Source organism: Notechis scutatus, chromosome 3, assembly GCF_049901735.1.
Source record: "Notechis scutatus isolate UNSWTSFEM ecotype Mainland chromosome 3, rNotScu1.2, whole genome shotgun sequence".
Lineage (NCBI taxonomy): Eukaryota > Metazoa > Chordata > Lepidosauria > Squamata > Elapidae > Notechis > Notechis scutatus.
The window spans coordinates 195,328,190-195,352,069 of NC_142011.1; the positions used below are offsets into that span (position 1 = coordinate 195,328,190).

The 23,880-nt window shown below is 41.5% G+C and overlaps 1 protein-coding gene across 1 annotated transcript in view; it reads left to right on the forward strand.

Annotated features, from left to right (window-relative positions):
- ZHX2 (zinc fingers and homeoboxes 2) overlaps nt 1-23,880 on the forward strand; it is a 69,861-nt gene extending 45,981 nt beyond the window's left edge. Inside the window, exons 2-3 of the mRNA XM_087962152.1 lie at nt 11,154-13,710; nt 22,636-23,880. Of these exons, the coding sequence (XP_087818278.1) occupies nt 11,313-13,706 (2,394 nt within the window). The 5' untranslated portion in view covers nt 11,154-11,312 and the 3' untranslated portion in view covers nt 13,707-13,710; nt 22,636-23,880. The remainder of the gene's footprint in view (nt 1-11,153; nt 13,711-22,635) is intronic.

Below are 23,880 nucleotides of genomic sequence, written 5' to 3' on the forward strand. Positions count from 1 at the left end.
GTTTTTTTTAAGGGTACATATTTAACTCCTCAGCATCTAGACAAAGCTTTTCTCCCTCTCTCCCTCCCTCCCTCCTCTCTCTCTCTCTCTCTCCCCCTCTTCTCTCTCCAACCCCTCCTAGTTTGTAACTGTGAAAGACAATGATTGATATATGCAAATAACAAACCAGTTAATTTTATAAATGGCCAATTTTAAGGCAACACAGTCCTTTTTTGGCAAATCATTTAAATCAATAGTTGCTAAATTTATTGTTTTTGTCCTCTCCCAACGCTTTTCTCATTAATTCTACGTTGCTTCTCTCCTTGATTAGTTCCCATCCATTTCTACTTGTCCTCCCTTCAGGAGCTTTCCAGAATAGCTCGACTCCCTCTTTTTTTGTGGCAGCCTCTGAGATATCAGAATAACACTATCACATCACCACTAGTCCTTCTTTTCATCAGACTGGACATCCCCAGTTCCAGCAACCGTTCTTCATATGTTTTAGCCTCCAGTCCCCTAATCATCCTGGTCGCTCTTCTCTACGCTGTTTCTAGAGTCTCAACATCTTTTTTTTTACATTGTGGAGACCAAAATTGGATGCAGTATTCCAAGTGTGGCCTTACCAAGGCATTATAAAATGGTATTAACACTTCACACGATCCTGATACTTATCCTTCTGTTAATGCAGTATAGAACTGTGTTGGGTTTTTTGGCAGCTGCAGGACACATATTTAAGTGATTGTCCACTAGGATTCCTAGATCCTTCTCACAGTTACCACTGTTGAGCCAGGTACTACTTATACTATAACTTGCATTTGGTTTTTCTTGCCTAAATGTAAACCTTACTTTTTCCACCACTGAAACCTTCCTTTTTCCCCCCCATTGACTCGATCAAAGTAAACATTTGAATGACCCAACTTCATTCACCTTTACACTTGGATAGAGATGTGCTCACTTTCAGACAGGAAAATGTTTGTGAAAGAATGCTCGACTATAAATAGTTGTGATTTTGCTGTGCTGGTAGTGACTCAGAGCTGTTTAGGATTTTAAAAAAGAAAGAAAGAAACTGCAAGCTATATTTTAATCAGGGAAAAAGGGTGTCATTCGTCTTATTTCCAAGATCTCACATGATTCTACTTAGGAAGAATTCTTCAACACAGTGACTTAATTAGTAGACCAGCAAAATACTGTGGACATAATATATTTAGATTTCAGCAAAGCATTCAATAAAGTAGACCACAGTCTACTTCTTAGTAAGCTAGAAAAAAGTGGAATAGGTAGCACCACCACTAGATGGATTCGCAACTGGCTGGCAAACCATACTCAATGAGTAGTCCTTACTGGGTCTAAGTCTACATGGAGGGAAGTAAGCAGTGGGGTGCCACAAGGTTCCGTCTTAGGCCCAGCACTCTTCAATATCTTCATTAACGACTTAAATGAGGGAATCGAAGGGGAACTTACCAAATTTGCAGATGATACTAAGCTGGCAGGAATAGCTAACACCCAAGAAGATAGGCTCAAGATCCAGACGGATCTTGACAGACTAGAACACTGGGCCATATCTAATAAAATGAAATTCAATATAGAGAAAAGTAAAGTCCTACACCTAGGCAAGAAAAACCAAAAGGACCCATAAAGACTGGGTGAAACCAGGCTCAATAGCAGTAACTGTGAGAGGGATCTTGGAGTCTTAGTGGACAACCAGCTAAATATGAGCCAGCAGTGTGCAGCAGCAACCAAAAACGCTAATGCAATTGTATTAACAGAGGAATACAATCAAGATCAAGGGAGGTACTAATACCACTCTATAAAGCCTTAGTAAGACCACACCTAGAGTACTGCATCCAGTTTTGGTCACCACATTATAAAAAAGATGTTGAGATTCTAGAAACAGTACAGAGAAGAGCAACCAGGATGATTAGGGGACTGGAGGCTAAAACATACAACGAACAGTTGCAGGAACTGGGCTTGGCTAGTCTAGTAAAGAGAAGGACCAGGGGACACATGATAGTGGTCTTCCAATATTTGAGGAGCTGCCACAGAGATGAAGGGGGGGTCAACCTGTTTTCTAAAGCACCTGAACGCCAGACAAGGAATAATGGATGGAAACTGAACAAGGAGAGATTTAACCTGGAAACAAGGAGAAACTTTCTGACAGTGAGAACAATCAACCAATGGAACAGCTTGCCCTCGGAAGTTGTGGGAGCGCCATCAGTTGAGACTTTCAAGAAGAGATTGGACTGCCATTTGTCAGAAATGGTGTAGGGTCTCCCGCTTGGTTGGGGGGGTTGGATTAGATGACCTACAAGGTCCCTTTCAACTCTCATTATCTGTATCTAACTTAAACGACAGATAGAAGGGACAAAATAGAACTTGGACCGGTTAATAATGACTATCTCAGTGCTGGAAGCTATTCCTCTATAGCAGTGCTTCTCAACCTTGGCAACATTAATATGTGTGGACTTCAACTCCCAGGTGGCTTTGGGTTCCCCATGCTGGCTGGAAAATTCTGGGAGTTGAGGTCCACACAAAAGTTGCCAAGATTGAGAAGCACTGCTTCTGTCATGTCTTCAGAACACAAGAAAATTCCTGCTGAAGATAACTCAGCATTCTGTATCCAGTTGAAGCCAGCAAAAAGTCATTCTCATGTGTCTCCTACTTGTGGAGGCATAATCTTAGGAAATCTCCAACATATGGCACTTAGAGATAGACCCTTCTGTATGGCAGAGGCATGAAACCATGTAGTAAAAGCTGAGGAACAGCAAGTGGTAAAGAGGTGTTGGTGTGGCAGAGTACTTTGGATGCCCTAAACTTACTAAACGTTCTTGATACCAGCAGTGAAATAAGACTCAGCTTCCAAACATGGAACCAGGAAAGAGACCTTTGTCTTCACCTCAAGAAGCAACTTGATTGGCTTTGATTGATTGGTTCCTGGAGATGGAGGTCCCGTATTTCTTTTAATCTCTCTATATAAAAGTGAAATGCCACTCACGCATCATCACAAAATCTCCAGAACCGTAAAGCCTACAAACTTGAAATTTGACACATATGTTCCTCTTGGCTTCTAGGTGCTCACTAAGAAAGGATTTTTCGAAATGACCATCAGATCATTAGTATTTCGTATATTATTATTAACATGCTCTGATGCTAAGGAGATCTACTCCCCCTCCCCATCTGAAAAGAAATCGGTTCCAAATGCAAAACGCAAACAGAGGACAGGAGTTTCAGTTTTAGTTTCATAACACCAAGTAGCTTTAGTACAGAACAGTTGAACTAAGCCATGCCCAGGCTCCTTGCTGTCTCCTTGCTCACGCAGCAAATACTCTTAAAGTTTTCAAACAGCCCTCAACTCTCACACACTTGACAGGACGCTAGCCAGATGAATACTGATGGGTGCTGGTAGGCAGAATTTTTTCCCCTTATTTTCCTCCCCCCAAAATAAGCCCGACCACATAGTTTCGTAGCAAAGCACAGGTATCGAGCTAATTATATATGTTTAAAAGCCATGCCTAAAAAAATTCTCATCCTATAATTTCTGAGTTGAAGAACCATGATGTTTATTGACTAATGGATTCCACTTTACTCTTAAGAGATAGTTTTCATGGATGAATGTGAATGTGAGCCCAGGATTCTTCTACCTTAGTCCAACTTTCTAATCCTATATATGGCTTCCAGCTCATTCTTAGCTCCACTCAATGGAAAGCTAAGTTTTGAATGATAATGAGACATATCACTAATTCTATCCATGGATCTTCTGGATCAAAAAATTTAATTAAGTGCAGCTTGGGAAGTATGCCAAATCACTGTTGCTGGTAGCATTTTAATTGATGGTTTATTTCAGATCAGATGATTTCTGTCTGTGCTCTAACACCCAAGTTCCATTTCTCAAAGTCACACAGGTTTTTTTTGTTTTGTTTTGTTTTTTACATTTTTATTTTAGAACTCGTTCAAGCAAGCAGCCAGGGAAGTAGTGCACCTACTATTAATAAGCTAGTCTCCCTTATTGTGTGAGCTAATGTAAAACGAAGGAGGGGCTTTCTTTCCTCTTAGCAAAATCTTAGAGAGAGATTTGATCAAGAAGCAAGTGGGTTGCTGGACCATTATCCTACTTTTCAGCATTTCCAGAACAACAAACCCTAAAACATAATTTAGAAAAAGGGATATCCATGGTCTGTTTCCAAGAGAACCTGAATATGACAAGACATGGCATAGTCCAAAGATTTAATTGCCTGCAAAGTTATATATCTTTCCTCAATAACTAGGCAAGTGATCCTGGGAGTTATCTATCCACTCTTTTCTTCTCATGCGTTCTTCATTCAAAATTCATCTTTGGGAGTTGTTCAGGGATGCTAAGAGTTGCACAGATCTTGGGGCTTCAAGATCAGGGACAATCATTTGGCCATTCCTGCTTCTAAGAGATCCGAAATGTCTTTCTTTAAAGCGCATGGATTTTTTTATGCCTTCGGATATGCCGGTCTCCTTTATTGTTTGACCTCACGTGAAACGAAGAAGCAGGGGGCTTCCCTCTTAGCAAAATCTTAAGTTTTGCTAAGAGGAACAGAGAGTTTTGATCAAGAAGCATGATGGAGCTTTCAAGCCACCATTGATAGACTTCGATGCCTTGACAAAGATATCAGGTTCAGGTTGAAGAAAGATGTTCTACTGCTTCGATCAGTAGACTATGGAATATAGTCTTTGCTATCAGAGAAAAGTTTTGTGAGAAGATGGCCCAGGCACGAAGAAAACAGAAGCGCCAGATAACTTCCAACAACAACAGGACCGGTCTGCCCCCTGGTATAGCAATAGCAATAACACTTAGACTTATATACCACTTTATAGTGCTTTACAGCCCTCTGAAAGCAGTTTACAGAGTCGGCATGTTGCCCCCAATAATTTAGGTCCTCATTTTACCCACCTTGAAAGGATGGAAGGATGAATCAGCCTGGTGGGATTTGATCTGCCAAATTGCAGTAGGAGTAGCTTGCAGCACTGCACTCTAACCACTGCGCCACCGAGGCTTCCTTTAATGCTTTAAACTTCTTTTCTGTGGTCGTTTGTAAGGTGTGAGAAGGGAGAAATGTTATTAATTCAATTGCATTCAAATTTAATAACATTTAAAAGGTAACTTTTATCCCACTTCTTCTTTCTTTGCCCAGATCCTACCCACTTTGTGGCATGCAAGACCTGGCATATCTGGAGGCATCAAAAGTCCATGCCCTTTAAGCAGTGGTGGGATTCAATTTTTTTTACTCCCGGTTCTGTGGGCGTGGCTTGGTGGGCATGGCAGGGGAAGGACACTGCAAAATCTCCAGTCAGAGGTGGTATTTGCCGGTTCTCCGAACTACTCAAAATTTCCGCTACCGGTTCTCCAGAACTGGTCAGAACCTGCTGAATACCACCTCTGTGTCAGGTGGTACTCCATTCAAAATTCAAGAAAGAAAAACTTAGACTCTTTAGATTAGAGCGAAGAAATATTTTACTGAAAATGAAGTGGTAGCATCAAATAGAATTCTGAATCTAATAAATTAGGCGCACAGACCACATATACAAAGTGTTGGAAATGTTCCCACCCCTCATAGTTCAAATGAGTCTTCCAATTAAAAGTTGTGAATATGATCATGTGAGCATCTTCAGGTGGTGATGAGGCCTCTGTCCGTTGACCTTGACAGAAAAGAAAGCTAAGCAAGGAATAGAAACTTAAGAGCAGGAATTTATACTCCCCCCCACTCCTCATTTACACAACACAATAATGTAACACCTCCAGCTCTCTTCCCAGACATATCCCCCCCCCCATTACTTATGGCAGCCAAAAGATGCAAAGCAGTAGAAAAGATCTTGAAGGCTGACACTCTGCCTTTAAGAAAAGATGTTTCAGATCTCTTAGAACCAGGAATGACCAAATGAGTCTCCCCAGGGTTGAAGCCCCAAGATATGTGCAACTCTCAGCATCCCATATCATCTCCCTAAGATGAATTTTGAAATAAAAACAACACGAGGAGAAGGAGTGGGTACATAACAGTTGTGCTCATAAGTTTACATACCCCTGGCAGAATTTATGATTTCTTGGCTATTTTTCAGAGAATATGAATGATAACACAAAAACTTTTCTTTCACTCATGGTTAGTGGTTGGCTGGAGCCATTTATTATCAATCAACTGTATTTACTCTTTTTAAATCATAATGACAACAGAAACTACCCAAATGACGCCCCCATTTAAATCATGAGTCTCTAGCCGAATTTTCAAAACTTAAAAGAAGGTTTATTGGGAGTTAACATGTCCGGCGCTGCCCGGGTGTAGCCGACTCTGAGACACATCGTTCATTGTCACCCTTGACCCTGGTTTTCCCCCACCCCCTGGGTTTATCATAATTCATATTCTCCAATGGGACACATCCATAGCCAGGAGTCGTCAATCATACTCTCCAGTTAGACTTTTGCGTGGCAGAATCTTCGGTCACCTAGAAACTATCTTTGAAAACATTTATGGAATGCAAGCTGCCACACTGCTCCCCCCCTTCCTTTCTGTTGGCAATTCTAAAAAGACCATAGACATATTTTATGAGTTGACATCAAGGACTGCCTGTATTTGACAATCCTTGAAAACCACTACAGGAAGCTGCTTTATGAGCCATTTAGAATTTCTGAGTTTAATCATTCCGAGTTGTTTCCCCCATCAGTAGAAAATATAGGCATTTGAAAATGGGCTGCCGTGATACACAACTGTCTACACCAGGAGTGTCAAACTCAATTTCATTGAGGGCCACATCAGGGTTGTGTTTGACCTCAGGTGACCCGGGGGGCGTGGCCAGCTCAATGTCACTCATGTCGAGGACGCCTGTGGTGGCCTGAGAACTCTGCCAGTGAAAAAGAGCTCCTAAGCTCCTTTTTCGGTTGCATCAGCCTCCTCTAACACTCTGCCAGTGACAACGGAGCTTGGGAGGGCCGTGCGAGGCCTGCGCAAGCTCCATTTTGGCCTGCGGTGGCCTCCTGGAACCCTCTCCAAGCTCCATTTTCACTGGCAGAGGCACCGCTGGCCGGTCCTTTGCTGTTTCCAGGCAGCCTCGCGGGCCAAATCTAAGCACCGTTCAGTTTTAACACCCCTGGTCTACACGTTCAGTATCCACAATCAATTTAAATACAGGTAGTCCCCGATTTACGACCACAATTGAGCCCCAGAATTTTTGTTGCTAAGTGAGAAACGGGTTAAGTGAGTTTTGCCTCATTTTACGACCTTCCTTGCCACGCTTGTTAAGTGGATCACTGCGGTAGTTAAATTAGTAACACGGTTGTTAAGCGAATCTTGGCTTCCCCAGATGACTCTGCTTGTCTGAAGGTTGCAAAGGGGGATCATGTAACCCCGGGACAATTTCAACCGTCATAAATATGAACCAGTTGTCAAGCATCTGAATGTAAATCACATGACCGTGAGGATGCTGAAACGGTCATAAGTGTGAAAAATGGTCATATTATAGACACTTTTTTAAAAATAATTTTTTTTTAATTTTTATATACAATAAATCCATTTCAATCGTGCCGTTGGTTATGTACATATTTCAATTACTTATCAATTATTAATATTCTTATCAACTTAACAATACAACAATAATCACATTCCCATATATATAGTATAGATGTGATCCAATATGTCTACTATATTAGTTTCTCTTATTGCTCTATAAATACGGCTAATCCCTTTTAATTTGTTCTATTTTCTATCCATTGATAAAACAAATCCCATACCATATAATATTCAGATTCTTCTTTTTCTGTAATTTCCAATGTTAATCTATTCATTTCTGCACATTCAAATATTTTCTCAGTTACTTTTCCCTCTTATTGGTATCTTATCACTCTTCCAATTTTGGACAAGCACAATTCTAGCTGCTGTTAAAACATGTATAATTAAGTAAGTCTTTTTCTGTACTATAACCTTCTGGTACTATTCCTAGTAGAAATATTTCAGGCTTCAAATCTATATGTTGTTTAATCGTTTTTTCCAACCATGTGTGTATTTTATATATAGACACTTTTTCCAGTGCCATTGTAGGTCACTAAATGAACTGTTGTAAGTCGAGGGACTATCTGTCTTGCAGTCCTATCCAGGGGTTGGATATTATCTTGGTGGTTTAACGTGCCTTGTTTATGAAGCCAAAATCGCAAATATGCAAAACTTTTGGGACTGTTAAATTTTCCAGTACATTCTCCCACCCCCAGCGCCCACAAAACATACTACCAGTAGTATCTTGGTAATCCGGGTGTTTCCTCCTGCAGAGTTTTCTGTCTTATGCAGCAGTTCTGTCTCATTGAGAGCACATTAAGGAAAACATGTTAAAACATCCTCCTGACAGTCCTGTTTCTTTATTGATTTATTAATAGTTAAATGGTCACCAGCCGTATTGTGGGGAGGTAGAACAAATCTTGGACACGCTCCTTTTCATTGGAAATAAATAAAAGCAGCTGGAGACAGAGGGATTGGGGAAATTGGAGCTCATCTGGCAGATATATTCCATGCATTTGGGTTGGGTTAAAAAACCTTTAGCATGCTTGTTATAAATGAAAAATATTCCAGGGTATGAATTTCAATGAGACTCAGTTGTTATAGATTTCTTTTTAATAAGCCAAGTCATTGTTGGGCAGGATGGATAAAAATCGATGTTTTGTTTTGTTTTTAATTTAAAAAAATCAGATTTTTTTAAAAAAAATTAAATCGGATATTTTTTATTTTTATCAAATTTATTTTAATAAAATACTTTTGGAGTAAGAATCTATCTAAAGATAGTTTTCTATTTAAGATACATTAATAATTTAGTTTATTCAGCATGAAGTTGAGCTTAGTTACGTAGTATGAAGCTGTATATTCTGCAATATTTACATTTTTGGCAAACTCATTCAATGAAGCCAAGCTCTGCAAGCTGAGATAACATGCACTGCATTGATGCATTCACACAATTTCACAGGAACCATGAGATAAATCATAAAACAAGGTTCAGGAATATTCCTTTATCCCATTGTTTTGCAAATCTATGTACACTACAAACTCTATGATTGTTTGAAGACAAATGCATCTGTACCACCAGGCTCTAAGGCGGAAGGGCAAGCAGTAAAATGAAAGTGAAACCTTCTAAGCAGCTTATAAATATAATAATATTAAAGAGCACCTGTCATTTCAGATCCATCATGGGAGCACCTGTTAGCGGGCATCCATTCACCTGCTTCCTGGCAAATCCCTCACCTTGTTGTGTCATGCCACATCACCAGCCATCCCATTAAAGTGAATGGGCCAGTGGTGGGATTCAATTTTTTTTTTACTACCGATTCTGTGGGCGTTGTGTGGGTTGGTGGGCATGGCGTGGCTTTGTGGGCGTGGCAGGGGAAGGATACTGTAAAATCTCCATTCCCTCCCCACCCCATTAACCTGCTTTCCAGCTCCGTTCTCCTGTGCAGGGCAACCAAAGGAGACTCAGCCGATCAGCTGGGACTCGGGAGGCAGAGAAGAGGTGGGGGCTTGGCCAGTCAGAGGTGGCATTTAGCAGTTCTCCGAACTACTCAAAATTTCCGCTACTGGTTCTCCAGAACTGGTCAGAACCTGCTGAATACCACCTCTGAATGGGACTGTTGGTTAGTCAACCGTGTGTCAGAAATGACAGTTGCCTTTTAAAAATTATGGTTTAAATCGACTTGATTTAAATCAAGCCCTTTTACTAGTGATTTAAATCATGATTTAAATCGACTTGATTTAAATCAAATCCACCCTGTTGTTGGGTCATTCATGAGACCAGATGAAATACATGGGATACCTTCCATGCATTTTCTTGGCAGCCTAATAAAAATGGTTTTACTTCTGCTTTTTTCCAAGCATATTTCTTGACTCTATCCTACATCACCCTGGTGTTCTGACCCGGCTCCCAAACACGACAACCACTGTTTGTAACTAAATATCCCTTTTGTTAGGAGCATCAGCAGCCCCAACCCAGAGTCTCTCTCTCTCTCTCTCTCTCTCTCTCTCTCTCTCTCTCTCTCTCTCTCTCTCTCTCTCTCTCTCACACACACACACACTAGGCTGAGTCTCTTAAGTGCCTGTTGAAAGCAAAGCTCACTCCCTTTCCCTCTGAAATGGCCCAACACACCAAGAGTCTCTCTCTCTCCCCACTCTCGTAAAGAAAGTACTGGAAGGTGCGCCTGCTCGTTTCCAGCATCACACACACACACACACACACACACACACACACACATGCTTAGAAGGCATGCCAACTGTCAGTGCTGCAGATACCAGGAAAGAATTCCAGTAAAGTTCCAGGCAGGATTCAGAAGTAAGGACTATCAGTGGCTGACCGACACGGACACGAATAATTATCTGCCACACTTATTTGTCTCCGCCCCCCTGCATTTTATCCTCAGAGTTAAGGTGGGGCTTAGCTTGCAGCGGTGGCTCTTCCGTCCCCATGACCAGCCCATAGCGTCCCACTGCTCTCCTCTCCTCTGCCTTCTGTGCATCCGCACGTCAGGCAAAGGACTCAGCTGTTCTTCCTCAGCCACCTCCGGACCTGGGGTCTGTTGCCTCTCCATCTGGGAGCTGATGAACGGCCCAGGCTCCGCCTCTGTCTCTTCATTTCCTCTTCCCCCTGGGAGCTCTCCAGTTGCCTTGGTGCCGGCTCCGACTCCCACTCTGCTGCCTTCTCTGATTCGGCTGCTGGAGGGGCCGGCAGCCGACAGACCACAACACCTGGCCTTCTCAAATAATCACCATCTAATTACTAATGGGGCAGGCGCTTATTAGCTTTCTTGACACTATTATTAACTGGATGCAGGTGTTCCCCGACTTACAACAGTTCATTTAGTGACAAATTGAAGTTACGATGGCCCTGAAAAAGGTGACTTATGACATTTTTCACATTTACAACCATTGTAGCATGTGATCAAAATTCAGACCTTTGGCAACTGGCATGTATTTATGACGTTTGCAGTGTCCCGGGGTCACGAGATCCTTTCTCTGACAAGCAAAGACAAACGTTTGGCTCAATTGTGCCCATAGGTTGAGGGCCACCTATAACGTATAACAGTTTGGCCTTTCCAAAGGTAGAGTTAAAAGTAAGAGTTATAATTGGCCTTTTTTCCTTCAGAGAGAAGGAAGATGTGCACATTTTAACAACGTGTATCTTGTTTTATAATGCAGGTGTAATGCAGACGTCTTTGTATGGTGGGTCATGGCCAAAAGCTACGGATGGCACTAGACTCCTTTAGAGTCCACCCTGGGATTATTCCTGGAAGTGCTAAAAGCATTTAAGAGGACACCTTTGGGACTGTTGCTTCCAAGGGCACTTCTACAGCGGTCATGGCAAGCAAAAGGAAGTCGTCAACTCCATGTATGGTACGAGCATCTGAAGCACCGGAGCCCAGTCACCCCATGGACTACAGTGTAGGAAAAGCACCTGGTGCTCCCGAGCAGGACTTAGAAAATAATTTGGGGGCCAGCAAGGATGTTTTTGAGAATGACTGTGAAGTGATCGAGGGGAAATCTTCTCCAGCCAACCCAACGAGGAAACCCGTCGGTGGTTACGAATGTAAGTACTGCCCATTCTCCACCCAGAACCTGAATGAATTCACAGAGCATATAGACACGCAACACCCCAACGTGATTCTCAACCCCCTCTACGTATGCTCCGAATGTAATTTTACAACCAAAAAGTATGATTCCTTATCCGAGCACAACGCAAAGCTCCATCCGGGAGAAAACAATTTCAAGCTTAAGTTAATCAAGCTCAACAATCAGACGGTCTTAGAACAATCCATTGAGGTGACAGGCAGTGTGGTTGAAACCCCTGACTATGAAGGGGTAGGCGATACAAACAAAGTAGCTCAGATCATTAACCTAGGAAAGCCTAAAGGTGAGGCCAAGAAAGCTGTTGACAGCCATCTTGATGGGATTCCTCAACTTTTTCCAGATATCACTGAGCCAATTACTTGTATTAATGGAGCAGAAGTCCTTCAAGATATTCTGGCCCACGTGATGCCCTCCGTACAGCTCCCGCCAAATATCAACCTAGTTCCCAAAGTCCCCGTTCCCCTGAATAGTACCAAATACAATTCTGCACTAGACACTAACTCTACCATGATCGGCTCCTTCAACAAGTTTCCATATCCTACACAAGCAGAATTGTCATGGCTGACGGCTGCCTCCAAACACCCTGAAGAGCAGATTCGAATTTGGTTTGCCACTCAACGTTTGAAGCACGGCATCAGCTGGTCTCCCGAAGAGGTGGAAGAGGCAAGGAAGAAGATGTTCAATGGCACCATCCAGCCAACACACCAGACCATTACTGTTCTTCCAGCCCATGTTGCCACAGCCAAGATGCCCCAGCCACTGATTCAGACAGCTGTGCCTTGTCAGATACTCAGTCAGACTGGCCTAGTTTTGACCCAAGTCTCGAATGGATCAAACGTTCCCCCAATTACCCTTGCTGTGGCTGCGAACCACGGTCAGAAACGGGGTGTGCAGAACCAGCTGGCTGTCCCAGAAGCCAAACGTCAGCATGTCAACCCAACAGAAGCCTTGGCCAAGCAGAACATGTCTGCTGCTCCAGTAAGCGTAGCAACAACAACGCCACCCTCTACTGTACCGCCAACGTCAACCAGCGACCGCAAAAAAACCAAGGAACAGATTGCAGCTCTGAAGGCAAGCTTCATTGTCACCCAGTTCCCTGACGATGCGGAAGTTTACAGACTGATTGAAGTCACTGGGCTCTCAAGGAGTGAAATCAAGAAGTGGTTCAGTGACTATCGTTACCGGAATCAACGGGGAATCAGCCATATCACGAGTGAATCTGTAGCCAAGGACCATCTTGCTCTAGGTAGCGCGCGACAGGATCCCCCCTATCACCCCTATCCGGATTTCATTTTCCAGCAGTTCAAAGGAAAAACTCAAAAACAAATTGCCATCCTTGAGGAAAGTTTCCTTAAAAACTCTTTTCCTACACTTATTGAGTTGGAAAGACTTAGGACCGATGCCAGGATGACCAGAAGAGAGGTTGAATGCTGGTTTGCCGAGCGAAGAAAACTTAGGGATAACATGGAACAAGCCGTCTTAGACTCAATGGGATCAAGCCTAAAGAATAAGGACCCAGTTGCTTCCAATGGTGCAGCAAATCAAACGGAGCAGGTCCCCATCTCCCAACCTCCAACGTCTTTGCTTCAGTGCTCCACGGCCTCTGCTCCAAGCAGCCAAGAGCAGGTCCGCTTACTGAAAAATACGTTTGTTAGAACTCAGTGGCCTTCTCCACAGGAGTATGATGAATTGGCAGCTCAGACGGGACTCACCAGAACAGAAATAGTCCGTTGGTTCAAGGAGAACAGAAGCTCACTAAGAATGGGGACCTTAAAATGGCTAGACCATTATCAACAGCAGAGTGTCATTGATGAATGTGCAGAAACTAAGGGTCCAAAGCCACCTGGGCCAAAGAACAACCATGAGGATGTTCAGCTACCCAACAAGGAGGTCCAGAAAGTTGGGAAACTAAGCGTAGAAAATCCAGAACAGCCTGACGTTCCAATTAGCCAAAATAGTCAGGATGGTGAAGAAAAACCAATTGCTAGCAATGTAAATTTGGTGCAGCTGACTCTAGGTGACGATGCTCCTTCAGACTGCATAGAGAGCTGGAACGAAACGGGACCTAAAAGCAAAACAGATTTTGATTCTGAAAGTATATCTGGTGATAACACTCACACCTAGACAGGTAATAACACGGATGCTTTTGTCAATCTAACTTTTAGCCCTGCCTCATCCTTCCTCTTGATTTATGTTTTTCTCAGTGCCAGCGTATTTTGAGCAGAGTGCTTTTTTTAAGGATGTACACAACGATGGTCTAGAAACAGGACTCTCCAAACTTGGTAATTTTAAGATCTGTGGACCTCAACCCCCTTCCCCCAGAGTTCCCTATGTCTGGCTGAGGAATTCTGGGAGTTGAAGTCCAGAGATCTGAAAAGTTGCCAAGTTTGGAGAACCCTGCGGTAGAAGGAAATGAATTTGGAGCCATAGAACCTCTCCTGACATTAGGTCAAAAAATAGTTGGGTATTGCCCGCTTCAGCTGGCAGGAGAATTTGTTATGAACTTGCCTTCCAAGATAAGCAATAATTACCAAAATCCCCAGTTTTCATTAAAAAAAAAAAAAAAAAGCCTGTAGCCCCTTGTGGAAACAGAGTTATAAAGCAAAGTCTGCAGTCACCTTTCTGCCTCTTATATAAAAAAAAAGCCTCTTTCTGTTTTGCAGTGTTTTTAGCCCTTGAACAAGTGGTGTTAATAATTGGTACGAATACAGCCTGGGGAAGGTTTTGTTTTGTTTTGATCTTCCTTGGTGAGACACAATTTTCAGCACCTCAAAAAAGACCCTTGATTCTGAAATTGAAGCTTGTGGTATAAATACAGTTATATAGTAATGTATTAGCTGAAAAACAAAAAAAATGGGAGAGATGATAAGAGTTGGTAATCCTTCTAAGATTGATTTTGCTTTCTTGGTTCAAAAAAAAAGTGACCCTGCCACTGTGGGTAGGTAAATCTGTTATTGTTTATTTATATATTTCATGATGATGGAAAGAGGGGCTATAAGATAAAGTAGCCCATCAAGATATCAAAGTCCTCCGATGCCCTTTAGGTAGGGAGGGGAAGAAAGATGGTTGCATGGGTAATCCTGCAAAATAATCCAGTTTGTCACAAGGCTGCTCAAAAATTGGTTTCTTCTTGGGTATTTTTCTTGTGTCGTACCTAGCGTGGACTCTAGATCAGTCCCATGGCACTGCTGAATTCTGACAAAGTTATCAGGTGTCTGTGTTAATTTGATATTTAGACCCTGAATTGAGCCACAAATATATATATAAGGTTAAAAGTCCAGCTTACCTCTGTGGTTCTTAAAAGAGTTTGGAGCCAAGACCAAACACCCACCTTCTTCTTTCTGTATCTGTATACCACTCTTTCTGTAGCTCACCCTACCTTTTATTACCTATTAACAGGTGAGTTCTCTGTCACGCTCTGCTTCCTCTTCTCTATGTCTGTGCTCCTTTTTGGTTTTGTACGGTCTTGCACGTTTCTATTTTCTGCCTGTGATCAGTTTTGTGTTCTCTGACACTTTCTCAACCACCTTGACCTTCTTCCTTCATCTCCTATTGTTCATTCCTGGATCCCACCTTCTCCATCTGTTGTTGTGGTTACCGTTACAAGGAAGAAGAGTGTAGATACGAATGTGTGTATGTGTCACTGGTGTGTGTGTATGTGTGCGGAGGTGAATCCTAAGTTCAAAGTCCTACATGTCCTTGAAGTTCAGGAGGTGGCTTTGGGCTAGTTGTCGTCTCCCAACAGAGCTTATCTCACAAGGGTTTTGTGGGGATAAATTGAGGAGGGACTCTCCTGTCAATCTTCCTGAGCTTTCAGAGAAGAAATGAGTTATAAGCATAAAAAAAATAAAAAAAAATTTTTTTTCCCATTGTGTAGTGGAAATTATACTTCTTTGAAAGAGATATTAATACAGCCTTTATGGTAAAACAGTTGTTCCTGGACACAGAAGATCTTTATAATTACAAGATAGTCTCTAATCTTCCAGTCGTGAGTAAGGAGATTGAAAAGTGAAGACCTCATCGCTCCAGATGCATCTGGGAGAAAGTGATTATCTGTACTCATTTCCATTTCACCCCAGATATGATTTTGAGGCTTCCTTTGGTCACCCAGGTGGATGACCTAAGCCAGAAACTAAATGGAGGCAGTGCAACATGGTTGGTTCTAATATGTTCAATCCCAACTTTCATAACTTCTGAGACTAATTTATATGCTTAGATGCACCCGATAGATGCTGTTGAGAAATTAATGTCAGCCCCAAGTTATTGACCTGCATTATCTCATTGGGTTCTGTCTTGTCCCTAAACTATTTAACATCTACACGAAATCACTGGGTATAATCACCAGCAGCTCTGGGGTGGAGTGTCACCAATGTGTTCATGAAGCTCTGTTGCTCCTTACCATTAGCAGTTTGCACCCTTAAATGTTGCTTAAATTTGATAATCTCCTTGGAGGAGCTGAACACGCCGATACTAAATCCAGACAAAATACTGTTAGGAGAAAGTTGGACATGGACTTTGGGTGAGTTGCACTCCCTCAGAAAGCTCACTGGACATGCCGATGACAGCTGTGGCAAGAAGCATATTTGCACAACAACTAGTGAGCCAGCTATGACCCTTCCTGAACCCTCCAGATTTTACGTCCTGTCTGAACTATTGCAGTAAGCTTTACTTGGGATTGTCCTTGGAAAGCAACTGATGAAAAAAAAAAAATGGTGGTTAGGTTGTTAACCAATGCATGGCATAGAGATGATATACAATGGCTGTACTGAAAGATCTGCATTGGTTGTCAGTTTCCTGTGAGCATAATTTAATTTGCTGCAGTTGACATTGAAAACCTTACATGATACAGAGCCATGGATTGCATCTTATGTTGTAACTCTGAGTAGTTTTCCCAAAGTATGGAATTAGCAATTCAAGACTGGATTACATCTTCAAAGACAGACCTCTCTTGCATTAAGAAATGTATTTCCTTTACATTTTAAATTAATTATGTTCCCTGAAACATATTTGCAGAGGTTATATGATTTCAGTCTTTTTTTTTTAAAGCACTTTAACTTTTTCATTTTGTTTCTGCAACAACCAGGCTTAGTGTTCAAATGCCACAACAGTGTTTGTCCACAAAAGACTAGCTAGCTATCTCAGTAGAACCCGTAAAGTACATGACTGTCACACAAAATTGGTTATATGTATTCTGCTTTTTGCTCCAGACATGTAAAAGTATGTTCTGTGCGTAATTGTTAGTATTATTATTGTTATGATTATACATGATGTCATATCATGCCACGTTTGGAGGTTTTGTTTGCATCCTGTCTTTATTATTTGTACAAATAAGTCGAGGTGGCAAACATATTCAACACACCTTTCTCCTCCTATTTTCCTGTGAAGTGAGTAGGGCTGAGTGAAAGTGATTGGCTCAAGGTGCCCCAGGTGGATTTCATGGTTAAGGCAAGACTAGAACTCCCATACGCCTGCTTTCCGGCCTGGTTCCTTAATCACTAAGACCAAACTGGTTTTCTTCTTCTCCCATATAATATTCATTAAGTACATTGAGTTTAGAACAGATAAAAAGATACAATTGATTATGTAACATATGGCTTGAACATGTAGAGTTTGGTGCTATCAAATATGATGATGGGTCATATATTAAATATGGACTGAATAAATGCATGGACAATCAGTGTTAGTAGTCTTGGTAGCTGTAGATTGCTTCCAAAATTACTCCTTACAAAATGTACCCTACATAGCCCCACAGGAAGGGGGCATCAGTGGAACTGAGCTCTTACCCTTCTGACATGCTTATGAGTTTCCTAAATGCATCTGACTGGCTACTTGAAAGCTGGACAACAGAAACCTGATCCAGGAGAGATTTTCTTAGATTTTGTTATTGATCCCTTTTATATTTTGCCGTTCTGCTTCTATAGCCTCAATCCTGCAAGGTTGATTGAAAGTGAACGATGAAAGATTGTGACCAGCAAAAATTTCCTGGTTGAACTTCAATCCTCAATCATAATTTCCTGGCTTTTAGTCCAGCACCTCAACAACTATCCCGAAATGGCAGTTAAAAACAAAGCCCATTTGCAACACATGAAACACTGTTTTGGATTATCAAAATATAATCTGATGTAAACACTAATTGTCCCGAGAAGTCACTTCCAAGCAACGTGAAGACAAGATCAAGTCTAAGCTTCAAAACGATGGAGTGAAGTAGTGATTAGGATATTGGGGTAGAATTGGGGAGACCAAGACCCTATAACCCTCAGCCGGGAAGCTCACTGAAGAACTTTGGGTTGGTCACTATTGCTCAGCCCAGCCTAACTCACAGGGTTGTAGTGAGGAAAATAGGAGGAAAGAATGTGTAATGGCATGTGAGGAGGTCTTTGGGAGACTGGGCAAAGAGATGCAGCTAAAGCAAGAGGCAGATTTACCTCACGGCAGGAATATGGGTGAGTTTGCAGCCTCAGCCTCTTCCTGATTTCTTGGGCTATAAAAGGGACAAGGACCAGTTATATACTTTTAGATCTACAAGATTCTGCTAGTGTAACTTTGCAGTAAAATAGAATTAGCTCATCTGGCCATGTTTTCTGTCTCATCTAACTCGCAAGGCTGAAAGTATGTATCTCTCCACCACCCCTTCCCATTCCATTTACAGCCCAATAAACTAAAACGTGACTGCATTTGGGACACTATACAACTGGCCTGCGTTTACGGCCATTTGCAAGACTGGTCATGTGACCATGATTTAGGATATTTTTGCCAGAAACTCCCATTTACTTCCAGTTGCTCTCAAAAGCTGTCCTGATTTTTTCCTCCTTCCGTATCTAGATTAAACTTTAAACCACCAGAATGAAGCCACCTTCTTGGCTTTATTGGCCCAAAATAAATCATTATCGATACATGTTTCTGGTAATAGATAATGTACCAGCATGTTGTTATACACTAAGAGCCTCCACTTGAGCATAATGGATTTACATTTAGGCCCTTTAACTCTCAACCTATTGAGGGTCCTCCAAATAATAATATGAGGGGGGTGAGATCCTTCAACCATATCCTCCTTTAATGTTATTCCATTCACGATTTCAAACCATTCCAGAGTAAACAATGAGTTTGCTGAAGAACCCTGACATTCGCCTTACAATTGCCTTTTTCACTTAATGACCACTGCAAAAAAGATGATAAAGTGACCATTACAACTTACAGCCGAGATTGCAGGCACAACGCCAGCCATAAGTTGAGGACTAATTGTATTCAGGAGAAAGGGCAACAGGAGCCATTAATGTTTAAGATCAATTTATATTAATTGATTAAACACAAAAACAGTGTTAGAAATCCAAGAAGGTTGTTTTTTTTTATATTCCACCCACTTGCTGTTCCTTTTCTTCCTGTTTGGATAACTCTGCTCTTTCATTCATATTTTAACCTTCCAATTGAAGATCCAAAAATGTGCCCTCTAGTGGGGGAAAAATCAGTATTCTTACGATTGTCTTGTGGTTTTTTTTTTTTTTTTTGGGTGGGGGGGGGGGGGGGGGGGGGGGGGGGGGGGGGGGGGGGGGGGTTTTTTTTTTTTTTTTTTTTTTTTTTTTTTTTAATTTAAAAATAATTTATTTATATAAAAAAAAAAATTTTTTTTTTTTTTTTATTATTTTTAAAAATTTTTTTTTATTTGAAAACTAAACGTATGTTTTAAACCCATTCCAGTATAGAATAAACAACTTACTGAGCTCACTCAGATTAATGGATCAGAGGGGTGCATGATTGTCCTGTAACATATATCAGAACAATGATACATTTCACTTTTTAAAAAGACTTTTGAAGAAGGGTACCTTAATGTCAAACAGACGTTTCAAAGTGCATTAGTTATATCTAATACTACTGTCTGCTGATAAAATGAAAGCTGTCTGCAGACTAAAAAGTATGTTGCCTCCAGCATTATTTTCACTTTCAAAAATCCCCGTGAGCTTCACATATGCTCCAGAGCCACCCGTTAGAAAATTAAAATTGTGAGTGGCCGTGAGAGTGGGTGCATCCACCTTTCAGAATATATTTTATTTCTGGATTAATGCAATGCAAGCTTTATGGAGCTGCCATTGAAGATCACTCAGAAGCTACAGCTGGTCAGAATGCTATAGTGCGAATAGTTACGGATGAACCTCTCAGTACATCCCATATATAATGCCAGTATTTGATAAGTACAAGGTAGGTGGCTTCTGGATGTAATTCAAAATTACACTAAAAGTTATCACTTTTAAAGTCCTATGTGGACCAAAGCCTTGTTACTTGCTGAATGTCCTGTCTTCGATTATTGTGGCCCCTTCAGGAAGATCTGGCAGGAGTGGTGTGTTCCAGATCTTATCTCTAAGCCAGGGCTCTCCAAATTTGGCAACTTTAAGACTTGTGGACTTCAACACTCAGAATTCTGAGAGTTGGCTGGGGAATTCTGGAAGCTGAAGTCCACAAGTTGCCAAATTTGGAAAGCTGTGGTTTAAATCATGACATCTTATGGGACCCAGGAAGTGTGCTTTGTCTGCTGCTGCATCTGCCTTAAGGAAGAGTATTTTCTCATGATTCAGACGCTACCAATCCTGCCTGTCTTTTGCAAAGCCTTGAGGGCCTGTTTTTTTCCCCCCAGGCTCCGAGTCAGGAGGATTGGTAAACCCATCTGGAGTGAGCATTTCACTTGCCGAATGCCTCCAGCGTAATTTGTTTCATGCTTTATTCCTTTTCATTATTGCTAGTATATTTTTATAGCTGGGTTAACTGTATGCCATCCTGAGCCATTTACCAAGAGAGTGGCTATACAAGAGATAGGATCTGGAGAATATGAAGCCTCCTGGATCTTACTCAATGGGCAACAATAATTGGAGAAAGGTCATAAAATGTTGTTGACTGTCAATAAAACCAGAGATGGCTAATCTCTAATCTAATCTAGATGGATGGCCAAAAGCCAGTTGTGGTGTAGTCGTTAAAGGTACCCAGACCTGAAGACTTACAGTGGAGTTCTAGGCCCTTGTTGGACTTGAAGGCAACTGAATGACTGTAGGCCACCCCTCTCTCTTAGCCCCAGGAAGAAGGGTAGAGCAGATGACTTCTGAAGATATAGGTGAACCTGCCCCTGAAACGATGAATTGGTTTCATGTAAATAGTTGTGGGTACATAAGGAGAAATTTTCTGACAGTGAGGGCAATCAATCTGTGGAACAGCTTGCCTTCGGAACTTGTGGGAGCTTCATCACTGGAAGCTTTCAAGAAGAGACTGGATTGCCATCTGTCAGAAATGATGCAAGGTCTGCTGGAGCGGAGGGTTGGACTAGTTGACCTACAAGGTCCCTTCGAACTCTATTAATCTGTATCCGTATCATATCCAAGTAGGATTTCATCGTTGCTAATAATTCCAGTTTAGGCTCCAAGGGACAATAATACTGAAAGAATTGGAGCTGAGTTTCAAGGAAAATTGTGCTCCTTCACACACCCTCTTGCTTGTCCACACTCGTTTTTGTACGTGTGTTATGACATTGCACACATCATGTCATAAGAGGTGGGGCTTAGTTAGCAATGCTCAACTTATTCTGACTAAACTTTCAGATTCTGAAAAAGTTCTGAAGGAAAGTGGATTCAATACAAAAAAAAAAAGTGACTGGCCACCAGAAGTCCATTGAACAGAAGTCCGTTGAGAGAATGAATGAGGTTTGAAATGCAAAATCACCTTATGAAAGAAGAGAAAGTCATGATTGGATGGAATTGAAAGTCAGGGTTGGATGACATCATCATGATTGGATGAAACTGATTCTCCTCAGAATGAAGGAGATGGGGAGTTTAATTAGTCCCAAGACAACGTAGGAAACCTAATCTGGGTGTGATGGAAGCAAGGATGATTTGCAAGAATAAAAGATTTTGAGTGGCTTACTGAATGGTGTGAACTACATTTCATCACATTTCTTTTTTCCTACCTCGTTTGTATGTATTTATATATATATATATTCATTTTTCATCACATTTATTACAAACTGGTGGGCAGCATACGGCAAAACTAAAACAAATAATACAAAATAATTCTGAATATCACTTAAAAGCTTTAAGATAATAAAAAAAAAACAAAAAACTAAAAGGGAAAAAAATCCCATTGGGTGGAAAGCAGGTGCTAATAACTGAAGAAATCTCAATATTTCAGCATTTCCCTGAGGTCCCCATGCCTAATGGCACAACAGGGCCTTGATGGACTCCCAGAGAGACAAAATGGATGCCGGTCTCATTTCAGGGAGTAGACTCCATAACATGGGCACTACACCTGAAAAACCCTAACCCACTGCCTAGGACCCGCCAAGTGTAGCTCCCTAGTTCAGGAGTCTCCAACCTTGGCAACTTTAAGACTTGTGGACTTCAACGCCCAGAATTCTTCAGCCAGCGAAGCTGAGGAATTCTGGGAGTTGAAGTCCACAAGTCCAAAGTTGCCAAGTTTGGAGACCCCTTCCCTAGTTGACAGGACCTGCAGCATCCCCTCTTTGCTGGGTTTGGCGAGACTTGGGCAGATATAATTGGGGAGAGGAAGTCCCTTAAGTAACCCAGTCAGTCCCATGCCATGTAGGGCTTTAAGATCAAAACTATCATCTTGAATTGACCCGTGGAAACAGACTGACATCCAATGCAACTGACTGAGTTGGAGGTATAACGTGTTCTTCAACAAACACGTATAACTTCCAGCGCTGCTGTATTCTGTACCAGATAAAGCTTTCGGAATTTCTTCTTCACATCTTCAAATCTTTTGACTTGCGATTTCTTGTTCTTTTTTCCCTGCACGTCCCATTATATGGCAGTGAGAGTGCAATAAGAAGTGTTGTTAATTGTTTGCGTAGATGGAATTTAGCCAATTTGCATCCCAATATCAGAGGCCGTTCTAGGTCTCCTTAGTGAACTGCCTACAGTAGGTCTGTTCCATTTCGTAAAGCACCTGGAATAATAGAACATGTCTGTAGACTGCTCACCTTGCATATTAATATTAGGCTGGAAAAAGCCAACTTGCTGTAACTTCCGGATAAGCGTTTGCTTTTTCTCATTTATAGGCATTTCTTTCAGCATTCTAGTCCTTATCTTTTCACTCTTGTGAGAGCACACGGTTACTAATCCTGGGATCACATAAGGTCTTCGAAAGTAGGATAGTCACGCTTGGACTCCAGAAACCACGGGTCAAGGTGGAAGAAGAGATCCTTTCTGGCTTATTTGGAGAAGTTTTATGTGCCAAAGTCCCACTTGGGGGATTTTTTCTAAAAAAAAAAAAAAAATGTGGTCCTTGTATATAAGTTTCCCCTGTAGTGTGTTGTTTTCCCTGTTTCTTGATGACGTTTTGTATACTTACACTGCAGTGTTATATTTTTTGCTATCGTTTTTGTTAATCGATCATTGCTGTCTGAAAACAATACTCCATCTAATCCCTTTCCTACAAATTGGTAATCCCTGTCTCTCTCCTTGTGGTAATTTGGAAACATTTTGGCCTACTGCATTAATTTCTACCCCTAAAAAATATACTATTATAAGCTTGGTGCAGTGATTAATTGGATTTGAAGCCACAGGACTGGGAGTTCTAGTTCTGCCCTAGGCACAAAGCCAACTGGGTGACTTTGGGTCAAACACTCTCTCTAGGAAGAAAGATATTGAGAAGCTACTTCCAACAACGTTGCCAAGAAAACTGCAGGGATTGGCTCCTACAGTTATCAGGAATCGGGGTGACTTGATGGATTGTTTCAGTGGATGTTGTAATCCTCTCGTTTTGTACATTTGCTCTTCTCAAAACATTTGTTTGCATTCATCTCGTTCGTGTTTTACATGTTTGCTTTTTCCACACATTTTACACATTGGCTGGTGAGCATTCTTCTCTTTGCATGGAAGGTAATCTTCGTCAAATTAGGAGAAAAAAAGAATCTGTTAATGCACCCAGTAATTCACCATTTGCCAAACAGTTGGACCCAGCACACTAGAGATGTCAAGTGCTATTGCTTGATCCAAGTGCTTTTCTACTACCGGTAGTACAATCTGAAACACAAAAGAAACTTTGCAACAGAGGGCTTAACTTTATACCTTAACGTGTTTATGATTTTTTTTTTGTTTGTTTGTGAGTTTTGAGCTAGATTCTAGCACTTTTATTCTTCGGTGACTGCTGAGAAGAGAGGGAGAAATATTGAATTACCGCCTATCTTTGATAAAAAGTTTAGATGACTTTTGCATGGTTTGGAGAGAATGTTCCATTTCCCTCCAATACACCCTACTTAACAATGCTACAGATTTTAATTAAAGAGACATTTTTCTAACAA